Here is a 23,313-nt window from a genome sequence, read left to right on the forward strand (position 1 = left end):
ACCCGAGGACACCCCTGTCCCCTGTCCCGTTCCCAGGGAGGATCCAGGGTCGGGAGGATCCAGTGGGACCCGGAGCCGGCGGATCCCGAGGGTGGCACGGGGGCCACGGCAGGGTCACGTGGGGCCGTGGCTGTGACGTGCTCGTGGCCAAATCCATGGCAACGGGCCGGGCTGCCCGGCCTTCATTTTGTCATCCCGGGAGCTCCGGGAGCAGGTGCCTCCGGAGAAAATGGAGCGGCCGGGACCGGGAGCACCGGGAGCGCCCGGAGCAGGGCCAGGACACCGGGAAGGGGCGGCTGGAGAAGGGAAAAGGAGGCCCAGGAGAGGCGGGGGGGCTCCTGGCAGGAAGATGCCATCCAGCCTTTCCCGGGATACCGCGGCAATTCCAGGGAAAAACCAACAAAACCCAACCCAAAAAGCTCCTTTCCCGTGGGGACAGGGAATGTTTGGTTGTTGATCCAAAGGGAAGAAGAGGGGCTGAATCCAGCCCTGGAGGTTTGATTCCACCTGGGAAGAGGAGGAACTCAAGTTTTGCCCTGAAGATTAATTCAATTTTCGTGTCCAGTTAAATTTTCCTGTTGGGTTAAATTTTCCTGTTGGGTTAAATTTTTGTGTTGGGTTAAATTTTCCTGTTGGGTTAAATTTTCCTGTCGGGTTAAATTTTCCTGTGGGGTTAAATTTTCCTGTGGGGTTAAATTTTCCTGTGGGGTTAAATTTTCCTGTGGGGTTAAATTTTTGTGTTGAAGGTGAACCCAATTTTTGCCTTCAACACAAACCAAATTTTTTCCCCTCGAGAGGAAGATGCATCCAAACCTCTCCATCCCAAACCCACCCCGAGCCGGACTCGACTTTTCCCAGCAGAAAAAGTTCTTTCAAGGAACTTCCCAGGAAGGCAAAGTTTAAACTGGACACTTGGAAAAGTGAGTGTGGGGAATAAAAAAAAAAAAGGGACACTGAGGAATTCCTGGCTCGGGGGATTCTCCCTGATGCACAGAAGAGCTCCTGGAAGGAAGGAACATCCCAACATTCCCAGCCTGGAGCTTCATCTGCATCCACAAATATGCAGCAGTTTTGCCTCAGTCCATTCAAGCCCTCGTGTTGTCTCATCCAAAAATACTTGGCAGGGAAGGAAGACAAACAAGGAAAGCAAAAACAAGGCACTGGGGAATTTTTTTCTTCCCCCCCCCCCCCCCCCCCTCCTGGAGGTGTTTTATCTCTGGGAATCAAAGGATTGTGATGGGGGAGGGAAAAGGAGGAGAAGGAACCAGAACAGGAGCTCAAAATCCACTTGGGTTGGAATAAAATGTTAAATTCCCCCCCCAGGAATCGATTTTGCAACGATATCCTTCAGGACAGCACGTGGCTGGAGGCACAGACACGCTGGGAGGGGAGGAAAATCCCTAATTCCAGGGTTTCCAAGGGAAAAGAGGAGCCCACTGGTCCCAGTAAGTTCCAGTACCAGGAAGGGCTGGGCCAGCCAAGCCCAGGGATCAACAACACCTCCCAGTCCCACTCAAGTCCAGTCACTCTTTTAACTTTTAAATGGGATTTGACCAGATTAAACAAAACAAACAAAAAACAAACAACCCCCCAACCGACCTCAAATCCTTCAGAACATGAAAATTCCACGTCCAAACCTGGGAAATCCAGGGCACAGACTGGGCCCAAACCTCAGCCACCCCACACCAACCCCTGCCAAGGATTCCTCCCAGGTCCAAAAACCCGGAGCCTGGGGCTGGATGGGAAAATCCAACAGGATTCCGGGAGTGGGTTGGGAGAGGGGGGTTTGTCCAGGGGGATTTTTTTAATTTATATATTTTTTTTTTCTCCCAATAAGCCCCAAAATCCACAGGAATAACTCATGGGCTGGTTTGGATGGAGGTGCTGCCTTGACACACGTCAGGGAATTCCAGGATTAACTGACCAGTCCCAGAAAATGGGGAAAACACGGGAAAAACACCAAGATGTCCAAGTGCCTGGAAGTTTTCCAGGGCACACGTTGATCCCAGCACTGGGACAGGACACAGGGAGGATGGGATGGAGGGAGGGATGGGTGGGAGCCAACCCTTGAATTTGTGCTTTGTTATCACTCCCTGGTAAATCCCATTTTCCCCTCCCTCCCAGTTTTCCCTGGATCACTCCAAAGCCTCACTCTGTAGAATCCTGGAGTGAAGCACTTGTTTTGGGGTTCCTTGTTTGGGGAATTCCTGTAAATTTTGAGGATTTAGGAGAGCCCAACACAGGAGCACCTCCCCTGGGAACACCTCACACTTCCCTCAGGAGCAAAGCTTTCCAAGAATTGGGATAACTGGGCTCTGGAAGGATCCTGATGCTTTTGCTCCAGAGGACAATTTGTCCTCCTGGAGCTGCCCAAGACCCAGCAGTGTCCAGAGGGATCCCCGTGGGCTCTGCCCAGGGATCTCTGCTCACAACCAGCTCAGTTTTTATGGCTCAGGGGAGAGTTTTGGGGGGGGAGGAAACAAAAAAACCCCTGGAAAACGGCCAGGAGGTGTTTGTTGTGTGGAGGAAGGAGCTGCACCTGGAGCACAACAACCCCAACCCAATCCAGGGGAAAACTCCAGCCTGAGGTGGAAAGGCTGCTGCTCAACACAGGGAAAAGGTGGGAAACTCTGGGATTGAAGGGAAGGAGCAGAGGGAAGGGGAAGGATGAGACAGGGACCGAGCCAGGAGTGAGAAATCCTGACAGCACGTGGGTGAAGTCAGGGAATGCACAGGCAGGGGGAGTTTTGGGGCACTGCTCTGCCTGCCACATCCTTCTCCAGGGGGAGCAGGCTCTCCTTCCCCCCCATCCCTTCTCCAGAGGGTTTGGGATAACCGGCAGCAGCTCCTGAGAGCAGCAGGAGCAGGAGCAAGGCTTTGGTTTGGCCTCGTGTGACCCCTCAGCAGAGCCCTCCAGAGCCTCCTCCCAGCACCTCGGGCTTCCCTCTGCCCCTCCTGGCACAGCAACCCCGCCCAAACCAGGCCCTGGCTTTGAATTTCACTTGGAGGTTTAAGAAAAAAAAACCAAACTAAAACTTTAAAACCCCAACAAAACCGTTTTTCCAGTCGAAGGCTCGTTTGTCCTTCGGGGTCCTGAAAACCCCCCGACTCCAGAGCTGCCCTGGCCCATCAGCCACGCTGGGACCACGGCTGGGCCACCTTCTCCAAGGGAAATATGATGTTTTCAGTGCTAGAAGTGTTGAAGGAGGCTGAGAAGCCTCCAGAGCACAGATCCCCAGGCACTGAGGGGTCGGGAGCAGGGCAGGGACTGGGAGCAGCAACTTCCATCAGGTGTCAGAATCCAGGCACCTCCAGGAGGCTTTTCCAGCACAGCACCCACAGCATTCCCAGGGCCAAGTCCCACCAACTTCCACCCCAACGAGTCCCACTTTGACACCCACTCAGGAAGGAGCCCACTGCAAAATTCCAGCTTCTCTGCTTGGCACAATTACATCCCGTTGTTCTCCCAGATCAATCCCAAACACCCAAACCCCTCTTCCACACTGGAACCTCCACCAGGAGCTCAAAGCAAACCCTTCCCAAGGCCAGGCTGGAGCAACCTGGGACAGTGGGAGGTGTCCCCTGCCCCTGGCAGGGGGTGGAATGGGATGAGCTTGGAGGTCCTTCCCACCCAAACCATTCCAGGATTCTCTTCAGGACTTGTGAGCTCATTTAAACCCACATTCCTCTCCTCAGCTGCCAAAGGAAAGCCAGGAAGGAGCTGCTGGATCTCAGGAGAAGATCCAGAGCTGCACATCCACGTCCTGCTTCAATTCCCTTCAACTCCTTCCTGGTGCCCCCAACCCCATCCCAGTGCCCATGGCAGGGGGAGGGATGGGATGAGCTTCCAGCTCCCTTCCAACCCCAAGCACTGCAGCATTCCAGGGCCTTCTCTGGTGTCCAGGGACAGCAGGGAGCACCTCTGGGAGGTGCTCATGCCCCCAGGGAGGTGGGGACTCACCTTTTGGAGGTGCTCATGTCCACGGGCTCGTCCCCCGTCTGAACCTCCACCTTGATGGTCGCCTTCACCTCTCCAGCCTTTAACAGTCCCTGCACTTTGCCAGCTCCGGGCTCTGCCTTGATTTTCATGTCTCCCTCAGAGTTCAGCTCCGTCCCCAAGAGTCCTTTCTCCATTTTGAGTTTCTTACTGTCCACATCGTTGGGGGTCACGTCCCGCTCCAAGGCTCGTTTCTGACTCCGAGTCCTGCATGTTTCCTCTGTCATTGTGAGCTCCTGCCAGGGAGGGGCACACAGAGGAGTTAAAAAAATAAAATAAAAAAACCCCCAAACCCCAACCTGGACAAAACACCTTCATTTCAAAACAGGGCAAAGTGCAGCAGTTGCTGCAGAAGAAGCTCGGGGAGAGCAATAAAAGCACTGCCAGGTGTCTCCCGGATCCCATCACTCACACTCCTCATGGTCGGCAAAAACAGGCAGAGGAGCCAAAACAAGAACACCCCCAAACCTCCCTGAGCACCCCCAAACCTCCCTGAGCACCCCCAAACCTCCCTGAGCATTGACTGAGTCACCCAGGAGAAAACCTCCATCCCAGGAGAAGCTCCCAGCCCTCCTGCAGAGCCCGGGGAGGCAGCAGGAAGGGCTGGATGTGTTGGGATTGTTTGGATGTGTCTGCCTGTCATGCAAGGATGTGTTGGGATTGTTGGGATGTGTTTGCCTGTCATGCAAATCGGTGCAATCACAGAATTCCTGATTAGGATCTCCCCGGGACTGGGGCTGCCCTGCCTTCCCCAGGCTGGGAATTCCAGGAATCAGAGCCCACCATGGAATGGGGGGCAGGGAGGAGGGGGGATAAGGGACCATCCCAGCCTGGGGGAGAGGAGAGGAGAGCCCGGAGGTGTCACAACACTCAACTTGGGACCTGCTGCCCTGCTGGGGGGAGCCAGGCTGGGCTTTAGGGGTAGGATGAGCTCAGGGGGAGCCAGGCTGGGCTTTAGGGGCAGGCTTTAGGGGCAGGCTGGGCTCAGGGGGAGCCAGGCTGAGCTTTAGGGGCAGGTTTTAGGGGCAGGCTGGGCTTTAGGGGCAGGATGAGCTCAGGGGGAGCCAGGCTGAGCTTTAGGGGCAGGCTGGGCTTTAGAGCCAGGCTTTAGGGGCAGGCTGGGCTCAGGGGGAGTCAGGCCAAGCTTTAGGGGCAGGATGAGCTCAGGGGGAGCCAGTCCAGGCTTTAGGGGCAGGCTGGGCTTTAGGGGCAGGATGAGCTCAGGGGGAGCCAGGCTGGGCTTTAGGGGCAGGCTGGGCTTTAGGGCCAGGCTTTAGGGTCAGGCTTTAGGGGTAGGGTGGGCTTTAGGGCCAGGCTTTAGGGGCAGGCTGGGCTGAGGGCCAGCCGGGTTTAACCCCTGGGCTGCCCTCGGGTACCTGCGGGCACAGCCCCGGGCGCGGAGCTGAGTCAGGCTGGGCTCCCGTGACATCACCGGGCTCCACATGACCCTTCCCAGGATGCAGCCCGAGAGACAAAGCACTTTCCAGAAACCAGTCTGAGCCGGCAGCACGCTCAGCTCACCCCGGGCACCCTTCCCCTTCCTCCTCCTCCTCCTCCTCCTCCTCCAGCACCCACAGAGCTCCCCGCGCTGGGATGAGCCCCCCCAACCCGGATTCTCAACTAATTAATGCCATTAATTTAGTTATTTGCACTGCCCTTCCCCTCTTCTAAAGAGGTTTTATCCTTCTCTTTTAAAGAGATTTTACCCCTCTCTGTTTTAAAGACATTTTACCCCTATTTTAGAGATTTCACTCCTCTCTTTTAAAAGACATTTTACCCCTATTTTAAAGAGATTTTACTCCTCTCTTTTAAAGACATTTTACCCCTATTTTAGAGATTTTACTCCTCTCTTTTAAAGACATTTTACTTCTATTTTAAAGAGATTTTACCCCTCTCTTTTAAAGACATTTTACCCCTATTTTAAAGAGATTTTAGTCCTCTCTTTTAAAGACATTTTACCCCTATTTTAGAGATTTTACTCCTCTCTTTTAAAGACATTTTACCTCTCTTTTAAAGAGATTTTACCCCTCTCTATTTTAAAGACATTTTACCCCTATTTTAAAGACATTTTACCCCTCTCTCTTTCAAAGAGATTTTACCCCTCTCTATTTTAAAGAGATCTTATCCCTCTCTTTTTTTTAAAGAGATTTTTTTTGAGAGAGAGAGATTTGGCTCTGCCAACTGGGGTGGGATGAGACAACCCCCCCTCCCTTAACTTTTAACTAATTAATGGCATTAATTTATTCATTTTCACTGTCCTTCCCCTCTTTTAAAGAGATTTTACCCTTCTCTTTTAAAGACATTTTACCCCTATTTTAAAGAGATTTTATCCCTCTCTTTTAAAGAGATTTTACCCCCTCCCTTTAAAGACTCTTCACCCCTCTTCCAAAGAGATTTTATCTCTCTCTTTTAAAGATATTTTGCCACTCCTCTTTTTTAAAAAAGATTTTTTCCCCCTCCCTCTTAAGAGATTTCTTTTTCCCCCACAGTCTTTTTAAAAAGGTTTGTTCCCTCTCTTTTTAAAGGGATTTTTTCCTCCCTCTCCTCTTTTTTTTTCCAGGCTCTGCCAACTGAGGTGGGATGAGACACCCCCCCCCTTAAATTTTTAACTAATTAATGTCATTAATTTATTTATTTTCAGCGTCCTTCCCCTCTTTCAAAGAGATTTCCCCCCCCTTTTAAACACATTTTTTCTCTCTCTCAAAGAGATTTCCCCCTTTCTTTTAAAGAGATTTTTCCCCCCTTCTCTCCCCCTTTTAAAAGGGATTTCCAGACACACAATAGTTCCCCAAAGTGTTGGAAATGTTTGGAGCAGCCCGAGATTAACATAATTAACATAATTATGCAACATAATTAACCCCAGAGCCAACCCCCCCTTTAACTGTGTCCTGTGTCAGGGGGGGAAATTCCTGCTGGGAGGGGGGAAAACCCCAGGAAGTGACCCCAGAAAGTTCCTCTGCACTGTCTGGGGTTAAATATATAAATATATCAATATATAAATATATCAATATGTCAATATATCAATATCTAAATATATAAATATACAAATAAATCAATATATTTAATGTTATTTGCAAGGGGAGCTCCCCCAGGCTCGTGTGCAGTGACCCCACAGGAGCTGGTGATGACAGAGAACACCAAATAACGGCCCAAAAGGGGTTTGCCAGCCCAGGGGGAGGAATTTGGGGGGTTTGGGACGTGACTGAACAGCCCCAGCCCGGGCAGAGGGAGGGAGATCCCGGGAGCATCCCCCTGCCACTGATCCCAAACCCCCTGCCACTGATCCCAAACCCCCTCCCATCGATCCCAAACCCCCTTCTTCTGATCCCAAACCCCCTCCTACTGATCCCAAACCCCCTGCCACTGATCCCAAACCCCCTCTCACTGATCCCAAACCTCCTGCCACTGATCCCAAACCTGCCACTGATCCCAAACCCCCTCTCACTGATCCCAAACCCCCTGCCACTGATCCCAAACCTCCTGCCACTGATCCCAAACCCCCTGCCACTGTGCCCAAACCCCTTCCCATCGATTCCAAACCCCCTCCCATCAATTCCAAACCCCCTGCCACTGATCCCAAACCCCTTCCCACCGATCCCAAACCCCTCCCACCCATTCCACAACTCCCTCCCCACCTCTCTTAAATTTTCCAAGACCCTTCCACCTTTTCCACACCCCCACTTTTCCAAACTCCCTCCCCAGCTCTTCCAAACCCCCTCCACCTTTTCCAATCCTTCATCCACCTCTTCCAAAACTCCCTCTCCACCTCTTCCAAAACCCTTTTCCAACCTGCATCCACCTCTTCCAACCCTCTCCAACCTCTCCCATCCACCTCTTCCAACCTCCATCCACCCCTCCCAACTCCCCCCTCCAACCATTCCAACCCCTCTCCCACCTTTTCCAACCCCTTCCAAACCTGTTCCAACTCCCCATCCACCTCTTCCAATCCCTCTCCCACCTTTTCCACCCCCCTCTCCCACCTTTTCCACCCCCCCTTGGCCTGGCAGCCCTCAGGGAGCAGCTTTTCCCTGGAATTCAGGCCTCCCTGCTGCCGGCACAGCAGCCTGACAACTGCATCTCCCCCCGCAGTGCACCCAGCCGGGAATCCCGGCTCTCATTCCCATTATCCCAGGGCTCTCATTCCCATTATCCCAGGGCTCTCATTCCCATTATCCCACCACAGACACATCTGGAGCCGGGGCCGGGCCGGGGGCGGGGCAGATCCCACAGGGAAGGGCCGGGAAGGGCCCTGGAGCGGCTCCTTCCAGCCCTCCCTGGACCCCGAGCCGGGTTCCCTTTGGGATTCTCCTCTGGGATTCTCCTCTGGGATTCTCCTCTGGGATTCTCTGGGATGAGCAGCTCCAGCTGCCGATCCCGGAGCTTCGGGGGCTTCCCAAAGTTTGGGGGGCTGTGACTGTGCCCTGTGGGGTTTTGTTGGGATGGGGGAAGGCAGTTCCTGGAGCTGCCCCGGGACATCCCACACATCCCACAGGGAGCTGAGCCTGGCTCAGTAATCCTGGAATAACGGGAATGGTCTGAGCCCGAGCCTGGCTCAGTAATCCTGGAATAATGGGAATGGCCTGAGCCCTGCACTGGCACTGAGCTATTGAAACAGCCCCAAATCCCGAAGGGAAGCAGGTGCTGGATCCTGGATCCCCCATGGAGCACCTGCTTTCCAGGGGAGACAGGGATGGGGGCAGGAACATCCCCCAGGAGCATCTCCAGGGACACAAAGTCCTCCCAAAGGTCACACAGAGCAGACCAACAGCCCGGATGGAAAGGCAGGATGAGCCTTTCCAACCCCCCATCCCAGCAGGAATTCCCAAGGACACCCCATCTCCCAGCCCTGGAATTCCTTTGGGAGCAAAAACCAAACACCAACAACCTCCTCCCTGAGCACGACCTGGGAAATCACAGGAAAAGGGAGAGAAGGGAGGGGAAAAAAAGGGGAAAACCCCCAAAATTCCCAGTTCCAGAGGAGGGTCAGACACATTCCAGGCCTCCCAGGGAGCGTTTTCCACGGATCTGATCCCAACTTTGCTGCTCCTGAGGATCCACTGGAATCCTCAGGACACACCAGCCTTGCAGCCACCTTGGATCGCTCCCCACAATGCCTGGGAGTTCCTTTTTCCCAGCAGGACATGGAATGTTCCCCTGGGAAGTCGCTGTTTGACCTGAGCTTGTTTTCCAGTTCTGCCACAAGTGGCTTTTTTCTTTTTTCCCCCCCCAAAAAGAAAACTCCTGGGGCACGGAGCCAGAAGGGAAATAACCTGGGAAAAGTCCTTAAAAATCGAGACACAAATTAATAAAATCCATCTCCAAGGCATGGAGTGCCATCCCTGTGTCCATGGGTGACAACAATCCATGGAAAACACGACCCAGGGATGCACCTGCACACGAAGTTCATGACCCTGTCATGCAGATATTTAAAAAAAATGAACTTTAAGGTGCCAAATTCGGGACTGATCTTGGATTTTAGAGGCCGAACCGGCACCAGGGCAGCGGGACAACGCCACAGGTTGGAAAACTGGGTCATCCCACGCCGGGATCCACCTGGATAAGCAGGGATCCAGGTTCTCCCGGGTGAAGGGGGCACGAGGCAGGAGGGCAGGGAGGGTGGGGGGTCCCTGGGGGGGCTCGGGCCGTGCCTGGGGCTCCGGATCCCGGGAAAAGAGGAGCCCCGGGAGCGGCGGGGCCGAGGCGGGCGGGGGATCCCGGCCCCATCCCCGCTCCCGGCGGGAATGCCGGCCCGGCCCGGCCCTCCAAGGGTTAAGTGCTGCCATTTCGGTGCCATTCCCGATGTGTCCATTAAGGGTGTTACATAACAAAATGGCAGCGCTTAACCCTTCCCTGGCCGCGCTCCCGCTGCTGCTGCTGCTGCTGCTGCCCGGGATCGGCCTCGGCCCGGGAGCCCCCACCCCATCCCGGCCCCGCTGGGATCCTCTCCCCCTTCTCCCGGCTCCTCCAGGGAACGCTGCAGGGCTGCTGAGGGCTGGGAATCCTCGCCATTCCCAGGGATCAGAGCCCACGGGAGGGGACCCTCCCGTGCCAGGAGCGGGAAGTTGTCCGGAGTGATGCGCCGGCAGGGATTGGCAGCGCTGGGGAAAGAGGAAGGAAACAAGAGGGGAAAACGTGGGATAACGTGAGAAAACTGTGGGAAAAACGGAGCCTGAAAGAGCCTGGAGAGGCCACGGGGCCCCCACGTGGTGCTGGACTCCGAGGGGAGCTCGGGAAGCACTTCCAGCCCCAGGGATCTGCTGCTCCCTCCATCCTCGCCCTCGGGAACTGCGGAGCGCCGGGAAGAGACAGGGGGAGACACTTCCCAAAGGGAATGTCTGGGGGAGACACTTCCCAAAGGGAATGTCTGGGGGAGACACTTCCCAAAGGGAATGTCTGGGGGAGACACTTCCCAAAGGGAATGTCTGGGGGAGACACTTCCCAAAGGGAATGTCTGGGGGAGACACTTCCCAAAGGGAATGTCTGGGGGAGACACTTCCCAAAGGGAATGTCTGGGGGAGACACTTCCCAAAGGGAATGTCTGGGGGAGACACTTCCCAAAGGGAATGTCTGGGGGAGACACTTCCCAAAGGGAATGTCTGGGGGAAACACTTCCCAAAGGGAATGTCTGGGGGAAACACTTCCCAAAGGGAATGTCTGGGGGAGACACTTCCCAAAGGGAATGTCTGGAGATGGGGCTGAGCTCCTGCACCACGGACACGGAGCTGTGGGTTGGACACGGAGCTCGGGGTCGGGCCAGGAACGGGATTCTGGGAGCTGGAATCTGGGAGCTGGAATCCCACTGAGTTGGAATCCCTCTGAGCTGGAATCCCTCTGAGCTGGAATCCCACTGAGCTGGAATCCCTCTGAGCTGGAATCCCTCTGAGCTGGAATCCCACTGAGCTGGAATCCCACTGAGCTGGAATCCCACTGAGCTGGGAGTCAGCTCCCAGCTTCCCATGGATCCCTGTGCACTCACCTTCCAGCTCCCTGCCGGGGCTCTGGGCAGGGACAGGAGCATCCCAAAGTGCTACTAGAGACGGAGCTGGAAAAGTGGGAAAAGCTGCTGCCTGGAAAAACCATCACTTGCCTGATTCTTGTAAAACTTTGAGGCCACTGAGGCGAGGGGAAGCGACAGAATTTCGCTGATTTTGTCGGAATTCAGAGGAGTTTCCACTATCGGGGGGAAAATGCTAATAAAGCAATTAAAAATCTATTAAAATGTGATTTTTTTTCCCCCCCTCTTAAATACTTTTCCTGGTGCTGCTGCTCCTCACTTTTGGAGGATCCAGCCTGGAAACAACCCCTGCCACAACCACAGGGGTTCCAACTCCAGGATTCAGGGAATGGAGCTGGTTCTTTGTCACCCCTGGGGATCCCCCCCTCAGCAGAGGATTAAAATCCAAGTGGGTTTTGTTGAAGGACAAAGCCAGGAGCAGAATTTCCCAGCCCTTCCTGCCAGGTGTGGATTTCTCCAGGCACACTGATATTAATTAATCATTAAAAGCTATTTATTTGGGACTCTCCAAAATAAAACCTTCTGCTTAAAGGGGGCCACAGCTTCGACTGCAACTTTTATTTACTGGGGGATTTTGATATTAAATATTCAATTTAAATATTCAATTTAAATATTAAACAACGGGCTGCAATCAAACTCTCCCCCCCCCATCCCCAATTAATGTCTGATGTTTATTAAAGGAGGGATCCTGAGCTGGTTCATTGATTTTAATGTGGCCAAATTTGCATATTTAAATAGCCCCTCACAACCCCAGCACCACAGGCTGGGCACGGGACAACAGGGGCAAAATTCCTTGGGATTCCTGGATTCTTTTTTGGACTGGCTGCAGCCCCCTCTCCCAAAACAAAGATTCCTGTTCAATCCCACAGAAAAATCCCTGGACTTGGATTGTGGTAACAAGCTCAATGCACCAAAAAAAAATTGGTATTTCTATATTTTATGTGCTTTTCTACAGCAGCACGAGGGGTCTGGGGCGTTTCCAGGTGATAATTCACCCAAAAAGAGCAGGTGGAGGAGTTCCCAGGATCCAAGCTGGATCCTCCTGCTGCTCCTGCCCCTTCACCTCTGGCTCAGGTCACCCACAGAGGTGTTCCCAGGGTTCCATTCCCTGTTTTTTTGTCCCCAGGATGGAATCCCTGGGCAGGATTTGGGTCACAAACAGCAACCAGAGGTGAGGTGGGAGGAGAAGTGAGGACCAGGAATGCTGAGCACTGACCCTGGAATGTCCTGGGCTGGGAGGGATCCACAGGGATCACCCCCCAGGAGTCTCCCCTCACTCCCTGCTCCAGCTGAACAATCCAAGTGCCCTCAGCTGCTCCTCATCCCCATTTTTTGGAGGGATAAACCCCTAAATTCCTACTTAGAAAACGCTCCCTTTGACACCCCCTGGGACAGGGGAGCCCCAGCACAGGACAGAGCTCGGCTGTTCCCTCCCTGAGTGTTGCCAGGGCTCCAAAATCCCTGCCTGGATTTCACTCCCACTCCCAGATTTCGCTCCCCTTCCCAGATTTCGGTCCCATTCCCAGTTTCTCTCCCAATTCTCAGATTTCACTCCCAATTCCCAGATTTCACTCCCCTTCCCAGATTTCGCTCCCCTTCCCAGATTTCGCTCCCCTTCCCAGACTTCGCTCCCCTTCCCAGATTTCGCTCCCCTTCCCAGATTTCGCTCCCATTCCCAGATTTCGCTCCCAGGAGCTGCAAGAACACCCAGAACATGAAGGGAGGCTCCAGGGAGGAATTTCCCTGCTTGTTTTTGCTCCTCCTCTTGCCCCAGACCAACAACATGGAGCAGCTGCCCTGAAACCTCCCTGTGAAACCTCCCCATCCCTCAGGAAACTCGGGAGATTTCCCTCCTTTGGGGCATGAAATGCTCCGGGAAAAGGGAGTTTTGGGGAAGGCACAGAAGCGAGTTTGATCCTTCAAGGTGGGAGCTGCAGGTGCAGGACACAATCCCCCCCCCATCCCAGTGTTCCCAGGACTGGAATTCCAGGCTGTGCCACGTCCCAGACGCTCCCATCCCACGGCATTCCCGGCTCCTACCTGGCAGGGAAGGTCATGGGTTCCCGCGGGGATCCCGACGGGGCCGAGCGGCACAGAGGGACGTGGCTGAGGATCCTGAGGGGAGAGAGAGGAGGGTCAGGACACTCTGGGGCAGGACCCACCCCAAACACCCTGCTGGGACACTCATCCCACCCTCTGGAACCCCAGGGAAGGAGGGAAGAACCCCATCCCGGGATTTAAGGGAAGGGAGTGCAGGTCAGGCCTGGGGGTCTCACTGAGTGTTCCTTCAGTCTTTGCTTCTTCCCTCAACATTCCCAGAGAAAATCAACCCCTCTCATCCCTCTGGTTTGACCCAAACACTCCCTGGAACCAACATTCCCATCCCCTCCCAGTCTCAGCCATCCTGGAATTCCGTGCCACCGCCCCCAGGACACGGGTGAGGTCAGTTGTCCCCTGTTCCTGACCCTGTTTGACCCCTATTCCTGACCCTGTCCCCATTCCCTGCAGCAGCTCCCAGGACCTCCCAGCACCTCAAGCAGAGGAAAAGGTGGAAGGGGGGGAAACAACTCCTTGGAGAAGTTTTTGTCCTGCACAGCCCGAAAATCATCCCAAGGCACCATTCCCTGGGTTTGTGGGGCCGTTCCTGCAGCAGCAGCAGCTCTGCTGGCTGGCACTGCCCTGAACACCCCTGTCACATCCTGCAGGGTGTCCCATCCCACCCCTCCCTCTCCCTCCAGGAAAACACCCAGGGAAGGAGCCCAGGGCCAGCCTGCTCCGGGCAGGCAGGAATTCCCACGGGATGTGCCACAGCTCCCCATGCCAGGAGCACAGGGGGGGTCCAGGAGCCCTAATCCCGATATCCCAACCCCAGGACACGGCCCCTGGCAGCCCCGGGATTGCCTGGGATGGGGGTGGGCTCCTGGGATCAGGGTGAGTTCCTGGGATCAGGGGGGGCTCCCGGGATCAGGGTGGGTTCCCGGGATCAGGGTGGGCTCCCGGGATCAGGGTGGGCTCCCGGGATCAGGGTGGGCTCCCGGGATCAGGGTGGGCTCCCGGGATCAGGGTGGGCTCCCGGGATCAGGGTGGGCTCCCGGGATCAGGGTGGGCTCCCGGGATCAGGGTGAGTTCCTGGGATCAGGGTGGGCTCCCGGGATCAGGGTGGGCTCCCGGGATCAGGGTGGGCTCCCGGGATCAGGGTGGGCTCCCGGGATCAGGGTGGGTTCCCGGGATCAGGGTGGGTTCCCGGGATCAGGGGGGTTCCCGGGATCAGGGGGTGTGCAGCCCCACATCTGGTGCCCAGTGGCTGCCCAAACTCCTCCCTCCAGCTCGGCCTCCCGTTTCTGTGGCAGCCACCAGGGACTGAGTCACTTCCCCCCTCCCAAAGTTCCAGAGGGAATTTGAATTTCCCTTCACCCCAAAGGCAGGGGAGCAGCTGCCCAGCTCCCCGTGCTCCTCCCTGGAGAGGGGCAAGGGCTGGGAAGGGTCACCCCTGGGATGGATCCCTGAGGTCACTCTGTCCCCAGAGCCAGGACACCGTGCCCGGCACAGCTCCCCTGTTTTCCTGTCTTAGGCAATCCCAAAAGGATTCCAAAGGTTCACCAAACTGCTACAAAAGTGTGGATACAGAGGGGGAGTGAATGGATCCGGGTCAGCATTCCAGAGGGCAGGTCTGGCTAATTATAGCTCATCCTATTATCCAATGCTTTTCTAATTAGGAGCCCACTGAAAACCTCGGTGGGGCTGGAAAAGCCCCTGGACAAGGCACAATTCCATGGGCTCCTCCTGCATCCTGGACACGAACAAACCCTCCCTCAGGGACAGAGAGGCACAAACAGCCCCCCCTCCATGGGCTGGGGGGTGCCAAGGACCACGGGAATTGGGAATTCTGGAACTATGGCACTGACCCGGGAATTGGGAGCCCTGGCACTGGAACTGGGAGCCCTGGAACTGGAACTGGGAGCCCTGGCACTGGAACTGGGAGCCCTGACAATGGAATTGGGAGCCCTGGCACTGGAACTGGGAGCCCTGAACTCCAGCACAGCCACAGGAATTGGAGATCTGGAGCAGAAGCTGCTGGGGGGGGGGGAAATAAAAATCCAAATTAAAGTTAAAAAAGGGGGATTCTCCTGCCTGGCAGGGATCATTTCAAGGAGGGGACTGGGAAAGGTCCTGGTGGGAAGGGAGGATCCTCCAGGGAGCACAGGAGGCACCTCCAGCTCAGAGCCTGAGCTTCCCAAGGAGTTTTCCCTGGCTGAGCTGGGCAGTGCTCCCTGTGCCGGGGGGTCAGCAGGGATGGGGGGTCAGCAGGGATCGCTCCCTCCCAGACCATATTCCCGCGTTCCCGAGGCTCCATGAGCACAGGGCAGAACTCCCAGAGTGTCCCTGTCATGGGACCAAAATAGTTTTCCTCCTCCAGGGATCCGGAGGAGCCGTTTAACCCCTTCTGCTCCCGCTGACCCACATTCCGGGCCTGGAAGTTTCCACAGGGAGCTCCCGGCTCCACGGCCCCTTCCAGCCCTGCCCAGGCCTCCTCCCGCCTCTCCAAGGTGGGAATTTGGCATTTAACAGGCTCGGTTTGCAGCTAAAGCAACCAAGGAAAACACTCCAGCATCCAGAGGAAAAACAGCCCGGAGGATTCCTTTGGATTCCTTTGGAAGGGGCGGCTCAGGGAAGTGGGGATTAAACAGTTAATCCCTGGAAGCCAAAGCAGCTCTTCCAGCAGAAAAAGTGGCTGGGAAGCTTTGGGATGCACGAACTGGAGCTGCAGGAAGCCCTGAGTGCAGGTCCTGGCTGTTCAAGGCCAGCCCGTGTCCCCTCCCTGCAGGTCCTGCCCCGGCTCCTCCGGGAAAGCCGAGCCCTGGGAATCCTCTCCCTGCCCCTTGTTCCAGAGCCTGGAGGCTTCATTCCGGAGGATTTCTGGGTCTCATTCTCATCAAGCAACTTTTAAACCCCCCAGAAGTGAAACATTCCATGGATCCAGCACCCACTGGAGCAGGATCAGCTCCAGGCTCAGACCCTTCTCTGGCACTCCCAAGTTTTCCTCTTTTCTTATTTTTTTTTCCCCCCTTGAAATAATGCTGGAATTTCTACATCAGAGCACCAGGGCTCTCGTTGCCACCAACATTCCCGACTCCCATCACCCAGAGGAACAATGATCCAGTAAAACCCAGCAGATTTACCCCCCAAAACAGGGGTTCAAAGCATCACATTTCCAGACTAACACAGGCTTGGGATTCTCCAAATCCTGCACAGACCCCCTCAGACAACCCAGGGAAGAGAATTTCTGCCCTTTCTGGGAATCTGAGGGACCTGGTGAGCAGAAAATTCCCATTTCCACTCCAGCATTATTCTTTGACTTTTGCTGCCGTGAACAGCTCTGGACACAGAGCTAAAAACTCCCAGGGGTTGGTCGGTCCAGGAGGAGAATTCCAAGTGTCAAACTGAGGGGTTTTAAGCAATGGACGCTCCAGAAATCCCAGATTCCTCCCTGCACACCTCCACAGAATTCCAGGAGGAGCCACAGGGTAAGAGGGAAGCCCTGCAGGGCGTAAACACGGAGTGGGAAAGCAATTCCCTGGAGTGGGAAAGCAATTCCCTGGGGATTGACGGCTCCTGATCCATCCTGTGCCACCCCCTGGTGCCTCTCCCGATATCCAAGTGCCCAAAAATCCTGGAGGGATCTGCCCAGCCCTCCCTCAGCCTGAGCCTCTCCAGGTGCCACCTTGGAGGGAGGGGGAAAAAGCTCCTTCCAGGAGCTCCTTAATCCCAGAGCTCTGAGGGCAAATCCAACGGGTGACAAATTAAGAGTCTCTCCCACTCCCTCCGGAATTCCTGAGCCAGGGAGAACAGCCAGGGCAGGCCATGGACAGCAGTTATAACACCCTCTGGATCAATGGGATAAAGGGATCGATCCAACCACTGGTGACCAACCCGGGAGGAGCAGGAGGAGCAGGAGGGAACGGGAGACTCCGGATCCTCCGCAGGGTTTGCGTGGAATGAGGTGGGACTCGCCCAAAAACACAGGGAATGGGGGCACAGCACACAGGGAATGGGGGCACAGCACACAGGGAATGGCTTCCCACTGCCAGATGGGATAACTGGGAAGGCACTGAGGTGCTGAGGGCCTGGCACAGGTTATCCCACAGGTTATTCCACAGGGTTATTCCCAAGGCCAGGCTGGCACAACCTGGCCCAGGGAAGGTGTCCCTGTGCCCACGGCAGGGGGGTGGCACTGGGTGGGCTTTAAGGCCCTTCCAACCCAAACCATGCCAAGATTCGGGGGATTTTTGGTCCCAGCACTTCCCAACCCCCCCTCCCGCTTCCCTGGATCCCGGTGTCCCGAGGGATCCGTGACCCCAGCCATGGCAAAGTGAGGCTCATGGAATTCCCTCCTTAGTCTTCCTCAGCACCACCCTCAGGCTCCTCACAGGAGGAAGTCCCAGCCAGCAGCATTCCCAGGCTGTTGTTCCCCATCCCTGAAGCCAGGCCTGGAAAAGCCCTGCCTGGCTGTTCAGCTGCCCTGCCCGGGGCTCAGGGCAGGGTTGGGTCCAGCACAGGGAATTCATTCACCCCTCCCTGGACACATCTGGCAAAGGAAGGAGGAAAAGCAGAGGGATGTTTTAACATCTTGGACAGAAACTCACGGAACAACCTTCTCCCACCACGGAATTCCCTGTGTGCCCCGAAAACAGGGCGCTTCCCACCTCGTATTCCACGAACAACTGATCCATTTGGCTTCTTCCCGACCATTCCCAAACTCTCCCACCATCAGCATTCCCAAAACACATCCAGACCTGCCGATACAACAACCCCAAGTCTCTCCTGGGGACCCCCCGTGGAACCCCCCGGAGCAGGGACAGTCCCTGCCCGTTCCCAATTTTCCAGGGATTACGAGACGTTAATTTAACCCTCCCAATTATCTCTAATTCTTTAATTATTAGGCACAGACAACCCGGATCAGTCCCACAAGGATCAGCTCCCAAGTTTTTTGGGAATGCCTTCTCCTTCCCCTCGGGAAAAGCCGTCCCACGAGCCACAGTTGTCTCCCTTTTCCCCCCAAAATGAAATAAAATAAATGGGATTTTAAAGAGGTCCGAGACACCAAACTGTGTCCCATTCTGAGGGTTAACCAAGGCATTACCATGGAATCATGGAATCCTGGAATGCTCTGGGTTGGAGGGACCTCAAAACCCATCCAGGGACACCTCCCACTATCCCAGGCTGCTCCAACCCGGCCTTGGACACTTCCAGGGATGGGGCAGCCACAGTTTTTCGGGAATCCTGTGCTGGTGCCTCCCTGGGAAGGGAGGTCCCTGCTCCTGGAGCATCCCCAGCTTTCCAGGAGCACAATCCACAGGTGGAATGAGCTCCTCTGGATCCTCCCACCCCAGCACCATCCTACTGAACGTGACACCAGCACCACACCCTGCCACTGGAGAGGTGTAAATTCCACCTTTTCCAAGGAAACCCAGGGAATTTCAGGTCTCTGTTGGGGCTGGATCTCAGTGGGTGGCTCGGCGGGTCCGGGGGCCACGGGTCCTGATTCCCAGGGGATTTCCTGAGATCCTATTAAACATGAATGGCTCCAGCTCAGCTCCCCTAATTCTCCCAAGCATTCCCAAGCCCGGGATCACGAGGCTGGAGCAGCCAAGGAGCCCCCTGGGCAGAGCTGCTCCTCACCCAGCTCCAGGGAAACCAGCAGCAAAGAGAACCCTGGGATTCAATTCCTGCCTCATTTCAGCACCTGGGAAGTGTCTGTAGGATAATCCAACCAGGGGAAAAGCCACTGCTGAGCGTCCTCAGGGATATTTCCCTCCAGGAACAGCCCCAGAAGGACTTGGTTGGACCCCAGAGTGAAGGAGGGGGGTCAGGACAGCCCCAGTTTCAGGACTCACTGAAAACTCAATCCAGGCTTCGGGGTTTTTTTTCCCCCCCTTGAAAAGCTCCAAAAATCAGACTTTTATCCCTTCAGCTCCAGCACAGAGATCTCACCAGGAACTCCTGTTTGTCTGGGGTGTTTGATGGGGAAGGGGAAGAGGAGATCAGCTCCCTGTCATGGCACTGTGGCCACCCAGCCTTCCAGCAAATGTGATGGAAAAGAAATCCCAGCTTTTTGAGGCACCATCACACCTCCTGAAGGGTTTTGTTCCCTGCTTTGCCAGAGCCCCGAGTTCAAACCCTGACTGCCAAAGAACTGGGAATGACGGGGTGGGAAGTGAGGGGAAGCTCTTCCCAGCAGGTGAGGCAGAACCTGCCCCCCATTCCCTGCTGGAATATCCCACCCCTGGAGGTGGGAGGTGACCCCAAATGTGGCCTCATCACACCCCAAGGAACTTTAGGTTTGGTTTTTAAACCCTTCCAGCACCACCCCAGGAATGCCAGGAGCGGATTCCCCTCATCCCAAGCATCATTCCCTCTCTTTGCCCCCTCCAGCAGCAGAGCAGAGGTGGCTCAGGAAGGAGAGGGGATGTTCAGATCCCCCATGGAGGGAGCGGGAGAAGCAGCAAACAGAAGTTCAAGCCCAAGTTCCTCCCACAACTCCAGTTCCTCTGGCAGCACAGGGATAACTCCAGCTCCCACCTGAGGTCCCTGAGAGGACCAAAGGCTGGATCTACGGACAGGTGTGGGAATAAGGGATCCAAACCCTTCCCCTGCCGTGCACAAACCTCACCAACATCCCAGAGCACACCAGCACTGCCTGAACTGGAACCAGCTGGAGCTGAGGGGAGTTGGACTCTGCTCCCAGGGAACAACAGGACAAGAGGGAACGGCCTCAAGCTGTGCCAGGGGAGGTCCAGGTTGGACACCAGGAGGGATTTCCTCATGGAAAGGGTGCTCAGGTGAGGTTTGGAGTCCCCAAGGAAGGGCTGGAGGTGGCCCTCAGTGCTCTGGGCTGGGGGACAAGGTGGGAATTGGGCACAGGACTCCACAATCCTGAGGCCTTTCCCAACGCCAGTGATCCCAGGATGGCTGGAAGCTGCTCCACACACAGGGCTGTCAGGGTGTAATTAGTGCAGAAAGTCGTCTGGCAGCTGGATGGGCTCCAGCCCTGACACACGGACACTGCCTCACACCCCAGCACTGTTGCATCATCACCCACCCAGGAACCTCCTCACGGCTCCCCGGGGCTGCCAGGGCTGGGAGCAGCTGCTCCTCTGAGCTTCCACCCCGGAGCAGAGGGAATCACAGTCACCTGCCTGAGTCCTGCTGGGCACTGAGTGGGCACTCAGTCCCCTCGGAGGGGCAGGGGGGCACCGAGGCCCCTCGGAGGGGCAGGGGGGCACCGAGGCCCCTCGGAGGGGCAGGGGGGCACCGAGGCCCCTCGGAGGGGCAGGGGGGCACTCAGTCCCTTCGGAGGGGCAGGGGGGCACCGAGCCCCCTCGGAGGGGCAGGGGGGCACTCAGGCCCCTCGGAGGGGCAGGGGGGCACTCAGTCCCCTCGGAGGGGCAGGGGGGCACCGAGTCCCCTCGGAGGGGCAGGGGGGCACCGAGGCCCCTCGGAGGGGCAGGGGGGCACCGAGTCCCCTCGGAGGGGCAGGGGGGGCACTCAGTCCCCTCGGAGGGGCAGGGGGGCACCGAGCCCCCTCGGAGGGGCAGGGGGGCACCGAGTCCCCTCGGAGGGGCAGGGGGGCACCGAGTCCCCTCGGAGGGGCAGCTCCCCCTGCCCAGGGGATGCTCACCAAGGGGGTTGTTCCTTCCCAGCACAGAACTCGGCGCTTCCCACACCCGGAGCTCACCCAGAGCATCCCACTGGGGAGGGACCCGCTCCTGGCACCGGGAGAAGCCAGAGGAGCAGCAGCCTGTTGCTCACCCCCAGATCACACCTGAACTGGTGTGAACTGGGGGCAGAGCTGGGAGCTTCCACACCCACCAGGCTGCCAAACATCCCGGGGGGGGTCTGGGGCAGGAACACTCCACCAGAGCAGCTCCCAGCCCCGGGATATCACCCCCTTCACATTCCTGCCCGGAGCCTGGCACTCCAGACCCCCCCAGGGCGATGCCAACAGGAACCCTGGAGTGTGCAGGACTGGAATGTGCAGGGAATGACCCCCAGCTCTGCCCCCACCCGTGGGTTTGGGGGGCTATTGGCCTCCCCAGCGGGCACCAGGGCAGGGTCACCCCACATCCCAGGGGAGCTGTTGGCGCTGATGTTTGCCACGAGCTCAGCCCACCAAAAAAAAGCTTCTTCCACGTGCCACACACCCCTTTATTCCTCACTTTCCTCCCTGCCTTGGTCCCTCCACCACCTCCTGCTCCTCCTCCTCTTCCCTGCCCTTCTGCTGGAGCAGCCAGTCAATAGTTTTGCCTGGGAGGGAGAGCAGGGCTCTCCCTCCCGCTGATCCCGCTGATCCATGGCAGCTTCCAGCCTCCTGGCATGCCTTATTCCCAAAGGCCCCTCTCTGCTTTCACTTCCTGTGTGACTTGTCTCTCCACCAGCAGCTCTCCTCTCTACCTCTCTTGCTTTCCAGCTGCTCTCAGAGGAGGCAGGAGCAGAGGGGGGGAAAAAACACCTGGAGAGAGAGAGAGAGAGAGAGAGAGAGAGAGAGGGAGCTGGGAAGGGTGGGAGTCATGCCTGGAATCCCCAAGGTATCCGGGGGGAATGAACTGGCTCTTGAGCTTACCGAGGTGAAAAAAATAAATAAATAAAAGAGACGAGCGAAAGTAAAACCGAGAGAAACGAAATAAAAATTTTAAAAAAATAAATAAAATGGGGGGGGGGGGAAGTAGTGGGGGGTGTTGTCCCGCAACAACACCCTCGGGGACAGCGACCGGTCCCCGCTACCCCGCGGTGCCCCCGTCCGGGGGCACCGCGGGGCAGCGGGGACCGATCGCTGTCCCCCCCTTCCCCAAAAATCCCACCCCGGGGAAAAAAGGGGGGGGGATGCGGGGGTCGAACCCGCAAGGAAAAGGGGGCGGGCGAGGACTCTTATTGTGACACGGGCCGCGGGCACAGCCCGGCCAGGGCCACGGCGGGGGCTGCGGGACACGGTGCGGGAGTGGGAGAGGAAGGGGGGGGATTGTCCGGCCCTGGGAGCCCGCAGGGGGGTTTGGGGTTAATAATAATAATAATAATAATAATAATAATAATAATAATAATAATAATCCCCTGTTGCCCCCTTCTTGTGGTCCCGCCTCGAGCCGGCGCCGGGCGGCGACGGAGGAGGAGGAGGAGGAGGAAGAGGAAGCAGCAGCACGGCGGAAAAAGCCCGTAACAACTTTCCGAAACAAACGCCGAACAAAAGCCGGTGGGGGGACACCCCCCCCCTTCCCCCACGCAACCCCCCCACGGGTGCGCTCGGCGAAGTTTGGGGTCGGCACGGGGGGGAAAGGAGGAGGGACGGGGATGAGCCCCGGCACCCACGGACGGACGGACGGACGGACACACACAGGGACACACACAGGGACACGCACAGACCCTTCCACGCCGGCCCGGCAGCGGCTCAGCCCCGAAGCGCGCCCCCGGCACTTCGCACTTTTTCCCGGCTCCCCGCACCGCCGGAACTTCCCCGGGAGCGCTCCCGCAGCCCGGAGCCCTAAAACCCCTCCTGCCGCCTTCCTCCTCCTCCTCCTCCTCCCCCTCGCCGTTCCCTCCCGGGAGACAATAAAACCCACCGAGAAGTTTTAACGTGCCAACTCGCCCTCCTCCTCCTCCTCCTCCTCCTCCTCCTCCTCCGCCGCGCCTCCCCCGCCGCTCCGGCCGCATCCGCCGCCGCCGCCGCCGCTCCGCGCCCTGCCCGCGCCGCCGCTCCGCCGTGCCCGCGCCGTGCCCCCCTTCCCCGGCTCTGCGGTGCGAGGATACCCCCCCGGTGACCGCCCCGGCCCCCCTCCCGCCCCGCGCGCGGCCGCTCCCCCCGCCCGGTGCCCGATAATGCGCCCCTCACACATGGAGTCGCGGCGTCACGGGCGGAGCATGCGCGGGGCAGGGCGGCGGGGGCGGCCCGTGCGGCGCCGGGGGCGGGGGGACGGGCGGAGGACACCGGGAGAGCCCCGGGGAGCGGGAGCGGGGTCTGGGGGGGGCCGGTGGCGGGGCCGGTCCCGCCCCCCCCCCCTCACACCTTTCCCCCCCCATCTTTCCCCCCCCCCTCACACCTTTCCCCCTCCCCTCCCCTTTCGCCCCCCCTCACACACACACCTCCCCGCGCGCGCTGGGGGGGGGGGAGCCGCAGGTTTGTGCCGCGGGGCGCCATTGGCCGCGGGGGTCGCGCGCGGATGTCACGAGGGCGCCGATTGGCTGAGGGGGGCGCGGCGCGGCGCGCGCGCTGGGGGGGGGGGGGGGGGGGGGGGTCCCGCCGGGGGCCACG

General features: G+C 57.2%; 1 protein-coding gene across 7 annotated transcripts in view; it reads right to left on the minus strand.

Annotated features, from left to right (window-relative positions):
- GATAD2A (GATA zinc finger domain containing 2A) overlaps window positions 1-23,313 on the minus strand; it is a 50,444-nt gene that overhangs the window by 13,715 nt on the left and 13,416 nt on the right. For 5 of the 7 annotated variants that reach the window (XM_051769211.1, XM_051769210.1, XM_051769208.1 and 2 more), the window contains exons 1-3: window positions 22,625-22,690; window positions 13,053-13,127; window positions 3,962-4,233 (exon numbers count right to left, since the gene is read on the minus strand). In XM_051769211.1, the coding sequence (XP_051625171.1) occupies window positions 3,962-4,224 (263 nt within the window). In that variant the 5' untranslated portion in view covers window positions 4,225-4,233; window positions 13,053-13,127; window positions 22,625-22,690. Of the gene's footprint in view, window positions 1-3,961; window positions 4,234-13,052; window positions 13,128-18,437; window positions 20,308-22,624; window positions 22,691-23,313 lie in introns of those variants that run through there. The other 2 variants (XM_051769207.1, XM_051769206.1) reach the window with 2 other exon arrangements.

This window comes from Manacus candei, unplaced genomic scaffold, assembly GCF_025592945.1.
Source record: "Manacus candei isolate 608988 ecotype Guabito, Panama unplaced genomic scaffold, ASM2559294v1 h1tg000106l, whole genome shotgun sequence".
NCBI lineage: Eukaryota > Metazoa > Chordata > Aves > Passeriformes > Pipridae > Manacus > Manacus candei.